Source organism: Mycetomoellerius zeteki, unplaced genomic scaffold (genome assembly GCF_001594055.1).
Source record: "Mycetomoellerius zeteki isolate Tzet28-1 unplaced genomic scaffold, Tzet1.0 scaffold467, whole genome shotgun sequence".
NCBI lineage: Eukaryota > Metazoa > Arthropoda > Insecta > Hymenoptera > Formicidae > Mycetomoellerius > Mycetomoellerius zeteki.
Window position 1 is genome coordinate 98,791 of NW_017257465.1, and position 14,143 is coordinate 112,933.

Consider the following 14,143-nt stretch of genomic DNA (forward strand, 5'->3'; position numbering starts at 1 on the left):
TAATTTAATGAAAGTTGTAACTTTTACAGTTTCGCAATATTTACGATGTAATATTTTTAATCAATTATCTATCAATAATTTCGCAAAAAAGGGTCAATATTTCTTAAGTGACTATTAATCTTGTATTTTTCGATTGCCTGTCTATGTTTAGTGCAATGTCATTCGAGTTTTCCTCCTACGCCTTATCCCTCTTAATAGATCGATTCCGCTGTAAATCAAATTAATTAAACCTCATCGCGATCTGGCGCACGAAAGCACTACGATCGATTCTTGTAATTTGGGAGATCTCGTTTGGTGGCCTGGTCCAGTGTCACTCGAAGTAAATTAAGGACGGAAGATATAGATAGAAATAGACGAACGGATGGGGAAAACGAGAACACGAGATGAATGACAAAATCGCGAACTTTTGTAAACGAGTTCCCGTTAATTGAAGATTGTTTTCGAAAGCCGAACGTATAATATTACGTCTTGCTTAAGAGTATTCTGCAATTAAAATATTACTTTTGCAAATGATACTCGAATATATAGTAGTTTCTTCGTGAGAGATAAGTAAAATTTAATTTTTCTTTAAATAATTGTTTTTTATTCTATAATAATAATTATTAAATATCGATAAATGATTCGCATTTAGTCGAAATTGTGGCGAGGCATCGATTTGGAAACGTAAAGCTCGCAGTGTATTTTTAACATCAGGATGCTCGTCTGTGAAAGTGTCTCCACTAGTAGACTGCTTTTTGGAGAGCGTAATCGTGCTTAGTATCATTGCTCGATGGCGGAGGCTCGATTTATACACGTGACAAAAGATCGATTAAAATTTCTTCTATGCAGAGAGAATCGATTTATGCAGCTGAATTTATGCAGCACGATTGAATCTATAATGGATGTTTAATGTGTTAAGTGTGAATAAATTAAGTGAAATTTACATCATGATTCATGAGAATTCAATAGCTGTGTGTGTGATTTCGACTTTTGATTTATCGCCGCAATTAATCGATTTTCGTTAATCTATATGCGCGGTAGTTGAGATAGTTGACGATGAATATTTGGTGTGTGTGAGGATTGTGACGTGACAGTTCACGTCGAGTGGATCGTCGCAAGGTTCTCCTAATCCAAAGTGTTTACTGATTAGAGAGATCCACTATGCATGCTGGTATGAGAAGTACATTTCTTGGGATGAGGATGTTTCCGCGTCGGAAACGGAAATCACCTGAGCATGGGAAAAGGTAATGATTATATGACGCGGATATTAATTATCCGTTCGGCTCGCAAAACACTTGTTTCTATGCAGAACAATTTATGAAGTAGATCGTATTTCATGGAACAGAATTGATCAATAAACGAGAATCTATTTTGGGCGCTAATTTCTACTTGCGAAATATTATCTGATATGCAAGATAGTTATATTAATTTATATAGTAAAGCTATATTAATTTATAGTTTTTATATTAATTCATAGTGCAAACATCGTAAGTTCAATTTATGATGTGCATGTATTTTTCGTGTAAATTGCATTTAAAACACAATATCTTTTGGAAGAGATTTATTTTGAGCGACAATAGTGTTATGAAATCAAGGAAGTAAGATGTAACAGAGAAAATAGAATATATTACAAAACTAATTATATTTTATTTTATAAATATTGTCTAAATGTAATTTTCTGCGCAAAGATTCAATCTCAATACTCTAGTTCAATACTGGTTAACTTCTTTTCAGTTCAGTATGCGCTAAAAATATGACACAAATAATTATCCGTTAAAGTTAAACTAGATTAAATCAAATGTTTGATAAATTTGTTTCTAGTAAGCTTGTGCCATCTGACGTAAGCTCTTGGAAGTCAATAATCAAGCAGACGAAAGCTCTTTGTTAAGGGTGTTTTGAAATATTATAGTATTGAAATATTAATACTTTCTATTGATATTGATAATTTTTTTACATTAATTAATTTATTTATTTATAGTTTTGATAATAATAACCACAAATGATAGTGAGTAAAACTGTAAATTATATGTAAATTACAATCGATACATTTATGGAATACGATCTTAGGTAACTTACCAGATTAATACTGTTTTAGTTTTGGTTGCATCTCTATGTGCCGCAAGCGAAATGATAATAACATCATTCTTCAATATTTATGTCTTATTCAGCAATTTGAGAATTGAAAAAAAAGTAGAGAGCAATTAATTATATAGAAGTAGAGAGTGATAAATTATATAATATTGAAATATTTACGAATCTAATCAATAATAAAGGTGATGTATAAAAACTGAAGACAGAAATACGTAACGAATTCTTATCAATTCACGAATGTAAAAAAGATGACTAGAACAAAGAAGAACAATTTGGAAATATGGAGCACAACCTATTTTACAAATTTATGTACGTAATTTATCAGTGATTTCCATTGACGTGTCTAAAGAAAAATATCAATTGTACAAATAATTCGCATTATATTTTTTTCATTATTTTAGGTGTATTCACATTTATTACACATAATATTGAAATAGATAAAAGAAATATTTATATTTAGAGCTTCTTTCAGCAGGGCATTGGGTGGATTTATTCAACATCGAATTTCAACAAGATAATCGAAATTATCAGATGATAATTTCGTAAACTAATCTTAGCTGATGATTAAATGTTTGCATTCTGAGAACATTATTGATAAGAAAGGTTTAGAATCGGCGACATTTAATTTTTTGTGACTACGAAATATGCATCGTGAAAAACTGTGATATAAACAAAGGGGCTGTCCTATAAACAAAGTCAACTCTTTCGCAAAAGATTCCGAAACGTCTCTTATATGCCAGCGATGGCTTATAATGTACCGACTTAGTCGAACTCCCGCGAGTAGGTTGAAAACTACTTTTGATGATAATCATTGCTGCATATTCAAGAGACCATGGCCTTCTTCTGAGATTGTACTACACGAAATACTTGGAAATGCTTTTATCTAGGGACTCTAGAAAATGGCATGAATATTATAAATATTATAATAATATGAATAATGATATGAATAATGCTTAATAATAATTTTCCTATAAAATATGAAAAATAAAATTATGAAAAGTTTAAATGTTTTGAGATGCTATAGTTAATCAAAATTAATAATACTGAAAATAATATAATACTTTTAAGCATACGTTTTTGCTTTCTATGTAATATGTTAATAATTTAAATAAAAAATGTTTTCAAGAATTTTTAAAGAATAAAAGGCCGATTCTAAACATCCATTAGCAATTTATATGTACAAGTGACTCGATTATGTTACTACATAGCTTATTGAACTGCTACAAATCGAAGATGAATGCATTATCTTATCGGTGGTATCGACATGTTCCAATTCCTGATGCCGAGTCTGGGTTACGCTTCTGACAAGAGCGTTCCGCGATACGATACGACACGGCATGACACGAATACATACGCGAGACCGCAGTAGCGAGTAGAAAGGAAGCGAACGGTCGACCGGCTGACCAACCACAGATACGCCTTCAGCGGTGGTTGCTTGCCATAAGTCGTGCAAGTCATGCACGACGGATCAGGAGAGAGAAGTCAGTCATACCGACGCCGTGCTACCATTCGCGTCAGTGATTGGTCGAGTCTACGAAAGCTCCTTTTCGATGATATCGTATCCGATCGCTCGCCACGCAAATATATACATACAAACGGGCGCGCGAAACTGACTTAGACGAAGGGCCGTAAATTTGCGGAAAAGCTCGTGGATGCTGCATACGTGATATCGTCAGATAGATTTCTCCGTCACGTGACGACGGGTGGGTAGAGAAAATGATTAGTGTAAAAGTTGCTTGAAAGGGATCTTTGGTTTAATAATGAGTGGTTGATTTGTTTAACAACTGCGTGGCGTTTTCAAATGGTACGAGTGAGTGTATCTGAAGAAAGAGAATAGAGAGAAGGCTAAAGTATGAGACGAGAATAGAAAGGAAAAGTTTTCTTTTAGAGAAATGTAGAAAAAAATAGCCTTGACCCAATTTGGTACTTCTTTATTTAATTAGAAAAAAGGATTGTTGTATGAATAATTGGTTAAAGTTTAACTGATGCTGAATGACACAAGGAAGCACGTATGTGTAAGATAGAACAGATGATAGCACGTATGTTTAAAATAGGATAGATGATTCCAAAAATGACTTTTATTATGAACGAATCCATTTTTCATTTCATTGAGAAACTTTAAAACTTGAAATATTTAAGACCTCTTATATTAACCCTCTTAATCGATTATTTGCTTCTGCTTGAGTTTTTGGTCAGATTTCGTTTATCGGAGTACATCAAAGAGTTGATGGATCTCTTTGTGGAGTTCACTCTCATCAGTTTGAGAGAGAAAGAGAGAGAGAGAGAAGCATTCTGAAAATACTTTTTGTTTGTTATTTTTATCCTGAATAGGATGGAACAATTCTTAACTTTGAACAAACCACATAAACAATCCACACTGGAGGTTTAATGATGTAAAACCATGAAGTTAACGAAACCAAATCGTCCTAGTTGTGCAAAGTTAGTGAGAACAGTTTATCTTTTTAAAGCGTACTATAACTATAACGATCGAAGGTTGAGTTACGAGTTCCACTTACAGAGTGCAGTTAACGCGGATGACTTTGTACTACTAAGCGTTATCTGTAGATTCAACTTCTTATGCTCTATTTTTTAAAAACAATATAAACGTTTGAACTATATTTAACATTAGAGTTTGCTTTTGCACTGGAAATCATATGTAACGCTTATATTTTACAAACGTTTTCAAAATACAAATTGCCAAGTTAGTTTTAATAAAATCTACACAAGTATTATATATCTGCAGCCGCGTACTTAATTAAATCTAGTGTTTAAGTTTTGGCTTATTTTTATATAGGCAATACCTGTGTTATTTTGAATCATGCAATTAATTTTAACAAATTGTTAATGATCTTTTAAGTTATTATACATTTACAGTTTCACATTAATTGATTTATCTTATTTTGCACCCAAAAAATAATTGGAATTGTCATATTACGAACTGTTCGCGCATTGACTTAGTTTTTCAACTTTATAAAAGTCGTGAACTTGAAAATATTGTGTTTTTCTCCTAAATAATTTTATTTTATTTTTAGATACCTTTGATGTGAAATACATGATTGCATAGAATCGTCGCGTCCGTCTTTGAATCGGGGTTAGCGTGCCAGGTGAACCTCATTTTCTGGTATTGACCAGATGGTCGTGGTGCTTTACGACACCGCCATCTTGTAACTGTCCGCGGAAGCGTGTATTGGCGAGTATTTCCCTTCTGGTAGATCAGAAAAATTTAGATGAGAAAAATTATTTTTTTTGTTTAATTCGCAATTTTTATCGTTGACGATGTATATTTCTATAATCGTCGAGTGAGCATTCTTAGCACAAAGAGCGAACAAAAGAGAAATCTAAAATATATTTCGATCCCCTAACAGAAAAATTGTCGCGAAGGTTTAATGCGATTTTATAAATGAAACGCATTTGTCTTCCGTGATCAAATACAGTGGTCACAAGCGAACTTGGGCGGAATAAATTGGCTTATTGCCAACTCGATCAGTGGGCTAAGTCCGACCACGTGTTTTACTCTCATTGTTATAAGCTTGCCAACCATCGGCTGTCTCATTTTAGAGGCTTTTTCCTTTATTCTTGATTTATTCGACAATTGAGCGTTTTATCCTCATTGTCATCTTCACGTGTTTAATCACGTGTTGATGTTGTACTATTGTCACCACCCAACAGTTTGCGCTTGGACTATATGAATATTTCGGAAATGATATAATGAATACAAAAAGTAATTGATTATTTTCAATCGTCATTAATGCGATTATAATATCTGACACATTGTTTTTTATTTTAATTGAAAATGTTCCTTTTTGTGAGAGAAAAGAATTTTTTAATTTTTAATTTGATGTCTACTGTTGTAAATATTAATTTAGTTTAAAGATATTAATCACAGGGCAAGCTCAAGCCTTAAAAATAATTTCCCTCCAATTTATTAACTTCTCCAAAATTCTTCTAGTTTATTTTATGTACATATATATATATATTATTTTTATTTTAGTATTCGTATTCAATTTCAATGTTTCTTGTTGAAATAGGAAAATATAAAATATTGGCAGAAGAATCTCTTTTTAAAAAAATTTCTTTTTTAATGATTTTTAGAGATCTTTATCATTTCTGTATAGTTTCAAATTTATTCATCAAGACTTGATGCAATAAAACAATTCTTTAAAATACTTAAAATGAAATACAACAAGTTGATATATCAATTTCTGAATGGAAGAAAAAAGCGAGAAAAAATGAGGAAAAGTTAAGAACTGTTTACGAATAAAATCATTACTCGTGCATGGCTACGGAAGGTTATCAGATTGGCGTGTTGGTTTGCTTGCACCTTCCACCGATTAATCGGGGTTATCCTACTGCCCCTGTTCCACTCAAGTGTTTTACCCCCCACGATCCTTCTTGACCACCCTTGTACTTGTCGGTTCGCTGGCGTCTCGTAGTCTGCAGTGCTGCCACCAATTGCTTCCTTCGAAAATCAGAAACGTTATATGTGGGTAGAGAAGGGTAAAAGGGGATGAGTTTGTAGTGGTATGTTATAGCGAATTCAATTGGATGCACTCAGTGCGCACTGATGCACATTAAAGCCGTCGTACACAAAATAACGTAAAGATATGTTTATAAATAAGTATAGAAATCGATTAAATCGTGAAATACTCAATACATTTTATTGTACTATTAGGTAAAATATGTATTTCATAATTCGGAATATTTGCATTTAATTTTTATGTTCAAATTAAATCAGTATACAACGGCTTTAATATGCACCAGTGCGCACTAGTGCTTTCAATCGAATTCGCCATTAGAATCGAACAGAATTGAAAATATATATACAGACATATATAATATAATATGTATATATATAGCGTGTTCAGACGAAAGGATTCAACGCTTTGTCATAATGTCTGGATTTTCCATGTCCATTAAGCTTTTCTCGGTAGCCTCATTATTAATTTTACAGCTGTGTCATCCACGACATATCAATCAGATCCACATAACGGCGGATTAATTTATCGATGATCAATGGTGTTTCCTGCACATCTGATAATAACTGCATGGTTGTGACTTGGTGTTAACGAAATTTTTTTTTCGATCAAATCATATGTCATTTTTATACGTCAATCTCGTTTGGTTTTTCACGCCGATCAGCCTCCACCCCTATTACGTTTAATGCGCTGAAAGCGTCGTCACTCGCCACCACCCTTTCCCAATTTCTGGTATATTGTTGCATCGTACTTCACACATGCGCAGCGGTGCTGCCATCGCGCGGCAGAAACAAGGGGGCGTATCACAGGGATGCGAGAGGATGTGAAGGGTGCATCGTATCGTGTTAAGTGAGTCGGCGTGATCGCGGGACGGAAGTAGGATCGCGTCTCGGCATCAGTGTCATCGCTGTGCACGTTGTCACGCGCATCTCCCCTCCCTCGTTAAAGCCACTCTTGGTCACCTTGGTGGATTTTCCTTCCCGGCTTTTTTGTCCTCGAACGCGCAACTGAACCTCAACCCCTCCCGAAATTTGGATGAGTGGCATGTGCGGGCTAGGGTGAAAGAGACAAATAAATCAGTCAATAGTGACGCGTGCATGAGGTCGGACAAGCCGGCGTGCCGGGTTCCGTCCCGGCTACGCGGCGGTACGTCCTTAGGCCCTTCGTCGTGGTTATTTTCGCTGCGTTCGCAGAGCGCACTACGGATCGGTGATATAATCGAGAGGAACAGGAGCCGTGAGTCGACGCTGACCGAGAGCGAGCGGAAGGTGCGCGGAATCGTCGGCAGGTGCAGTCACGGAGATCGGAGAGGTGGAGTCATCGCGGGCGGCGATCATCGCGGGTTTGAATGGGTGGGCCGGGCGCCGGTAGGGTTACCAGGCACGAGCTGAACGCGGTGCCCCAGAGCCACGTCGGTCACGGGGAACGTGCCCTTGGTGAGCCACCAGCACCAGGCTGCCGTTGTCATCCTCCGGAGCGATCATCTGGCAGCACCGTCCGCTCCTCCGCCCAACAGCTGCCACCCTCGCCGCCGCCGCTTACTTCTCTCCATATCGGCAGCAACAACGGCACTATCTGTGCCGTCATCAGCGGCAATAACAACCCCGCTATCACCACGAATCCGAGCGACGGTAAAGCCAAGAAGGCGGCCGCCATGTCTTCGCCGCCGAAACATCGCAGGGGCTTCGACCCCAACGACCCGACGGAATTTCACCGCTATCGTCGCGTTAAGACGAAGCAGCGGTGAGTGCATTCACCTGTGATATCGATTGTTTCTCTTTCGATCCATTGGAAGGCTGACATTGACAACCGGCTGATATATCGTTCCTAATCCATTCCTTTCATATTTTGCTAAGATATATATATATATGTATGTATATATATATATACATATATTTCCTTTATCCTTTCAATTACTATTCAAATTACGAATTGACATCTCTCATCTCTTCGGTTTTGTTTTAATATTCATGTGTATCAGTAAGTCAATTTTTGGAATTTTTTGTTTCTTTAGAATTTATAAATATTTATGAAATTTACTTTCTCGAGCAGTTTTCTTTTTTATATTAATTTTTGCGCATTTTTTTCCTAATGTAAACGTTTAAAATTTTATTCAATTTTATTCTCTTAACTCTCTTCTGGATTATATGTATAATTCAATTATTTATTTACCACTAACAATAAGATATGAACGAAACTGTGTTCTACTTGTAACCAATCCTTTCAGCAATGCCGATTCGATCGAGAAACTGTCCATGTCGATGTGGAACAGTCGAATCCAATATCCTTCCTCTTCTCTTTCCGTGCGATCCATCGAGTACTCGTCATGATTTACCTGGAATGGAAATGCGGTATTCCCATGTCGAAATATCATAGGAAAATACGGTTATACGCCACGCGTTCGTTGTGACTCACGTGCTTTTATAATATGTCGATCCAATATCTCTTTCCGGTCGATATCCATAGTTATACCTATATTCACACGTGCGTATATCTTTTTCCTTTCATTTTCGATCATTAGATAAAGTAAATCGGCCGTGTGTATAACAAGATATAATTCTGAGATATAATTATGAAAACACGATAGATCGCAGGGATTGAAGGGGTGCGTTCCAAAACTCGACTCTATCAACTTCGAGTATCATTTATCCTTGTTCTTCACCGAATGTTGAACAAGGATAAAAGGTACTCGGAGTTGATAGAGTCGAGTTTTGGAACGCACCCAAGCATGATTAAGAATGTAACCATAATTCCAATCTCCCTTCCCATTCTCCTTAATTTTTTGGCGTTTCCTTTGTCCTTGTCACGCAGCTTCCATTGATGCCGAATGCACAATGTTCACAGAGGCTTTGTATGTCCCACATCGTGTGACCTTCGGCGATGGACACAGACCTCCCCGAGATCCCTCGACACATCCACCAGCACAAGGCATTATAAAACACACACAAGCTTGCGATGTTCGATGTTGGACCGCTTACTGGTTGTACCCCCGCCGCTACAACGCGACGAAAGTACGATCACATGATAATAAAAAAAATACAATATTCTCCGAAAATAAATCCAGCGAAATCCTTTCTGAAGCACATTATAATATTAGCATGATAATATCATATTAAGGAGCGATATAATGGGATCTAATATGTAAAATATAGTATATGAATATGTAAAATAAGTGAACCGATGTACTTATAATATAGAAATGATATATATAAAATAATAGAGATCAGATACAAAAAATAAATATAGAATATACAAAATAATGCAAAATTGAGTTGATTTATAGAGCTATAGAACGATAACGCTGAGTATCAACTTAATTTATACCGGGCATCCTTTTCATCCATATGTTATTTGATTGATATGCAAAAAGGAGAAATAAGTCAAGTGTATCCTATACATAAAATATCGAAATAATGTGAAATTAAAAATCAAAATTATAATTCAAAATCGCTCATCGTGTCTCAATCGGAGCTTGGAATGCGCTGCCACGGAATGGAATGGAGACATTTGCACCTTGAGCGAAAGAGCTTTCATGCACTGCCAAGTTATCAATGTCTTGGTACGATGCTGCGTTTTGCAGCGAACAATTCATGAAATGTTTTGCTTGGTATACCAACTCCGAAAAAGATTGGCTTCTGCTTGAAGATACACGAGGAAACACCAAGGAAAAATAAAATGAACGCTCTCGCCATCTGCCACCCCTTTTTTATTGCTCATGCTACAAAAATATCCTGCCGCCCTTTAGTAAATTTTGTTTCAGCTAGTTTGCCAGCGTATTCGAAACCTATAATTGATTAATTTATTAATTGAAGAATCAAGTATAAAGGTACAATAAAAATATACTATATGTACGAAATTATTTTATTTTTATGTCTTTGGCCATCTAGGATTCAAGCTAATGTTATAAAAATACTCCCTTTATACGTATATGAATAATTGCTTCTTCAATTATTATGATTTTATCAATTTGAAGGCATCAGTGGTGCGTTATTCGTTCCAAGCATACGTTTGCACTGCGAGAACGCGCATGCATGGTCCTATCGAGAGTTTGCACGTGAGATGTAATAAAATGATGTTGGTGCAAATATAATTATTTGCGCGAGTGTGCTTTGCAAAATTATCGACACTGTTATATAAAGTTTTTGCAATATTAAAGACATTACAGTAAGAATGAAATAAAGGTGCAAGAGAATATATATTACAAGCTTTATTTTAAATATCGACTTAATTTCTTATGTTCTCGCAATATATACGTATCACATATATGTACTGTATACTTAAAAAAATTATAATTTTATTTAAAAACAACCTATTGAGATGCTTACATCTCATTTTAAACATTGAGATTCAAATAAGAAAAAAGTAATCTATTTTATAAAAATTTACTCTGATCCTTCTAGATTTGGAAATAGTTAAATGCAAATCGTGTAAATACAAATAAAAAAAAATAGAAAATAAGTAAAAAATACACTCAAAGTTTGTTGGAAATTTTTTTTCCTTTAATTCTATAAGTTCTTTTTATCATTTCAAACATAAAATAGTTCTAGATAATATCATTTCTCTTTATGAGAGAAGATTATCAAAAATTATTTCTAATATTGACTTTCTTATTGTTACATAAATATAGTATACATAAATATAGTATACATACTTTTATATATATATATATATATACATAAAAATCAGATTACATAAACATACAATTGATATAAATTGAAGGAGTTTAAGTTTGCACTTTAATATGACATTAAATTTTAATATTTCAGAATTTTTAAGGGAGAGTGGCCTAAATCGGATCTGTTTGCAGTTTTTGCTCTCTATAAGGCGTAAATAAAGTCCGATCGTAAAATCGAAGGTGTTGTTGGAAAGATTTAATTCCCTTCATTTTTGCTTCAGATCATTTTGACATATCTCTCACCTGTTGAATTATAATGGAAAATATACAAACGCTTTTTCTGGTCCGATTTGGAAACAATGGTTCCAAATCGAACCATCCCCTGATTCAAATCGAACATTCCTATTTTTATGGACTTTTAGATAGAATTTTAAAATATTTTAATGTATTTTTGTTGCATTGAGTAAAAACGAGTGATTTGACAAAGATAAAAATTGTATTCAGAAAAAAAATTACTGACAGTTTATATTATTAGAATTAAAATCAATAAAACTCAATTAATCTGAGTCTAATGACTCGTGATACTTTACTGTGATTTAATTCTTTGGACCAGATCTGGTCGGTCGATCACCAGTACTACAATCAGGCTATAAATTACTGTACTGTCCGATTTGGACACGGGTCCTTTCGAACTTTAGAACAAATTTTGCAATAAACCGCAAAAGTGATCACAAAATACTTGATATTTTTAAATTCTACACTCTTTAATTATTTTAAATCAATTACCTTCCAAATTTTTAACACCTTTTAAATAATGATTTACAAGGATTTTCTTTTTTAAAAAAATTTTCGCACGATGGCTGAAAATACATATTTGTGTCTATTTTATGAATGTTATGACAGAGAACTGTCAATGAGAACTGCTGTCACATGTTCGGTATCTTATAAGGACTTTACATTATAAATATTAGTATGCAAATTTGCTTAATCCGTATTCATTTAAATTAAAAAGGTCCTATTTGGAACACGGTCCGATTTAGACCACTCTCCCCTATATATTTTTATTTACATGCAGTTATATATGTACATATATGTATATGTATATATAAATGGAAGATTATTGTTAGACAAAGCATATTAAATAAATTTTTATTTGTCCAAAAGTTTCAGAAATTTTTTTTGCGAAAAATTATCAAATATATATATATTCTTTTTTTAATACCTGTAAAAAAACTGAACGTTTTTCTCAAAATAATAAGTTATGTACGTTTTCGTTTCATAATTGCATTAGTAAGGAGTTGACATGAAAACAGATTATAACAATCAAAAACAAGGTCTGTGCAATTTACGCTTTGTAACTTCAAGGAAACTGTTCACGAAAACAAATAAGTTTGCCAATATAGACGTGTAAGATAGTTGTTTTGAAGCCGCGTAAGTTTTTCCAATGTTTTGCTCTTTCCAAGATTATTAAAATCTACATGTTGTTGAAGTTTGCATATAAGAGACGTGAGTTCAATGAATTTTAAATTTGATTCAGTACTACAAGCTTCAATTTAACATTATGTTGATATCTAAGCTGTTTATATTTTACTTATTTACATGCAATTATATAAATATTTAAATTAGAATAACGTTATTTACTCCCACTAAAGGACTAACATGGTTTTCTTCTGTATTATGTATCGTTGTTTAAATTTCTTGTATTTCATCTCTATCACATCATATCATGATTACTTCACAATTTTCTCTTTATCTGTCGGTAAAAACAATGAAAACGTAAATTAAATCTTCCGCGCGAATTTCAATTAGAATTTGAAGCGAAAGAAATAATCATTCATTTTACACTTTAGCTGTTAACTTTATTTATTTATTTATTTATTTATTATATTATTATTTTGTTTGTAAATTTATATATTTTGTTTGTTTTAATAGATTCTTCTTTGTATCAATTTTTTATTTTTATCTTTGTATTAATATATCAAGTTCATCATAAGTTTTTTTAAAATCTTGAATTTTTGTATTAAAAAACCTTCAAAATGTTAAAAAGTAATTAAATTAAATTAAACTTGATTAAACTAGACTTTTTTCTCGAAAATATTTACCATATTAGTAAATGATTGTATATAGAATATCAAAATATTGGTACAATGCTGTAAATAATTAATTAATTAAGAGAACTGTTAAAACATCTTATATGAGAAATTCAACAAATAGAAGATACGCGTAAAAGATTCCAATAATTATACAAACTATATAATGTAGACACACCAATCCTGAAAATATATTCTTCGACAAACATGGAATCGATTTCTTTTTTGGAACAGCACTTACAATTAGAATGAAACATTAATCCTAAAGTTGTTTAACAAAGAAAATTGAAGTTTATTGTTTGTCATTACATGAATGTTTAATAATATCAAATAATAATCATAACATTTATGTGAAGTTTACTCAAATATAAACGTATGTGAGACTACTTATATAAGCACGTGCTCTATACGTAACAACTTACATCTCTTCGCGTCCCTGAACATTTGGAAGCCCTTTAAAAGCCTTTGCCTTTTAAACTATATTGATGAAAGGTATGCAGGACCGACAGTAATGGCTTTCTGTCTTGGAGCTTTCAAATAGCTCTTTATCAAAAGCTGATCGTGAAATACGTGTACGTAAAGAAGAAAGGTTTGTTGGCATAGTACATTTTATACTGCCGTAGCATGTAGCGCTATTGGTTTAACTATATTATCAAATAATATATTTGGCTATATAATATGCAATTGTTATGTCATAACAGTACAATTCTTTTCTTTCTGTATAAGAAAGATTATAAAATATTTATATAAAAATGTATATATTATAATATTAATTAGCAACTTAAATAATGACATAAAATTTAATAAATCCCCGAGATATTACATGACTTTATTTGAAATAACAAAATTAGAATTTTGCTTAAAATGATATAAATAAATTATAATAAAGAATT

The 14,143-nt window shown here is 33.3% G+C and overlaps 2 protein-coding genes across 7 annotated transcripts in view; both read left to right on the forward strand.

The window, feature by feature from the left end:
- The first annotated feature begins 969 nt into the window (after positions 1-969).
- The window catches only part of shaker (potassium voltage-gated channel protein Shaker), an 84,814-nt gene continuing 71,640 nt past the window's right edge, over positions 970-14,143 (forward strand). For 4 of the 5 annotated variants that reach the window (XM_018454918.1, XM_018454917.1, XM_018454924.1 and 1 more), the window contains exon 1: positions 970-1,223. In XM_018454918.1, coding sequence (XP_018310420.1) covers positions 1,141-1,223 — 83 coding nt within the window. In that variant the 5' untranslated portion in view covers positions 970-1,140. The remainder of the gene's footprint in view (positions 1,224-14,143) is intronic. The other variant, XM_018454922.1, reaches the window with a different exon arrangement.
- Positions 3,309-9,660, forward strand: LOC108727028 (uncharacterized). Of its 2 annotated transcripts, XM_018454926.1 has the most exons (3): positions 3,309-3,773; positions 7,739-8,288; positions 9,390-9,660. In XM_018454926.1, the coding sequence occupies exons 2-3, from the start codon at positions 7,894-7,896 to the stop codon at positions 9,568-9,570; spliced, it is 576 nt and encodes a 191-aa protein (XP_018310428.1). In that variant the 5' UTR covers positions 3,309-3,773; positions 7,739-7,893; the 3' UTR covers positions 9,571-9,660. The 2 variants fall into 2 exon arrangements, with proteins under 2 accessions (XP_018310428.1, XP_018310427.1); XM_018454925.1 differs by lacking the exon at positions 3,309-3,773 and having other exon boundaries at positions 7,027-8,288.

What these genes read in the sequence shown, in the direction of transcription:
- LOC108727028 (XM_018454926.1), top strand. Translation starts at nt 7,894, where the DNA reads ATGGGTGGGCCGGGCGCCGGTAGGGTTACCAGGCACGAGCTGAACGCG. An exon ending in CGCGTTAAGACGAAGCAGCG is followed by an intron (nt 8,289 to 9,389) that starts GTGAGTGCATTC and finishes CAATGTTCACAG; the next exon opens with AGGCTTTGTATGTCCCACAT.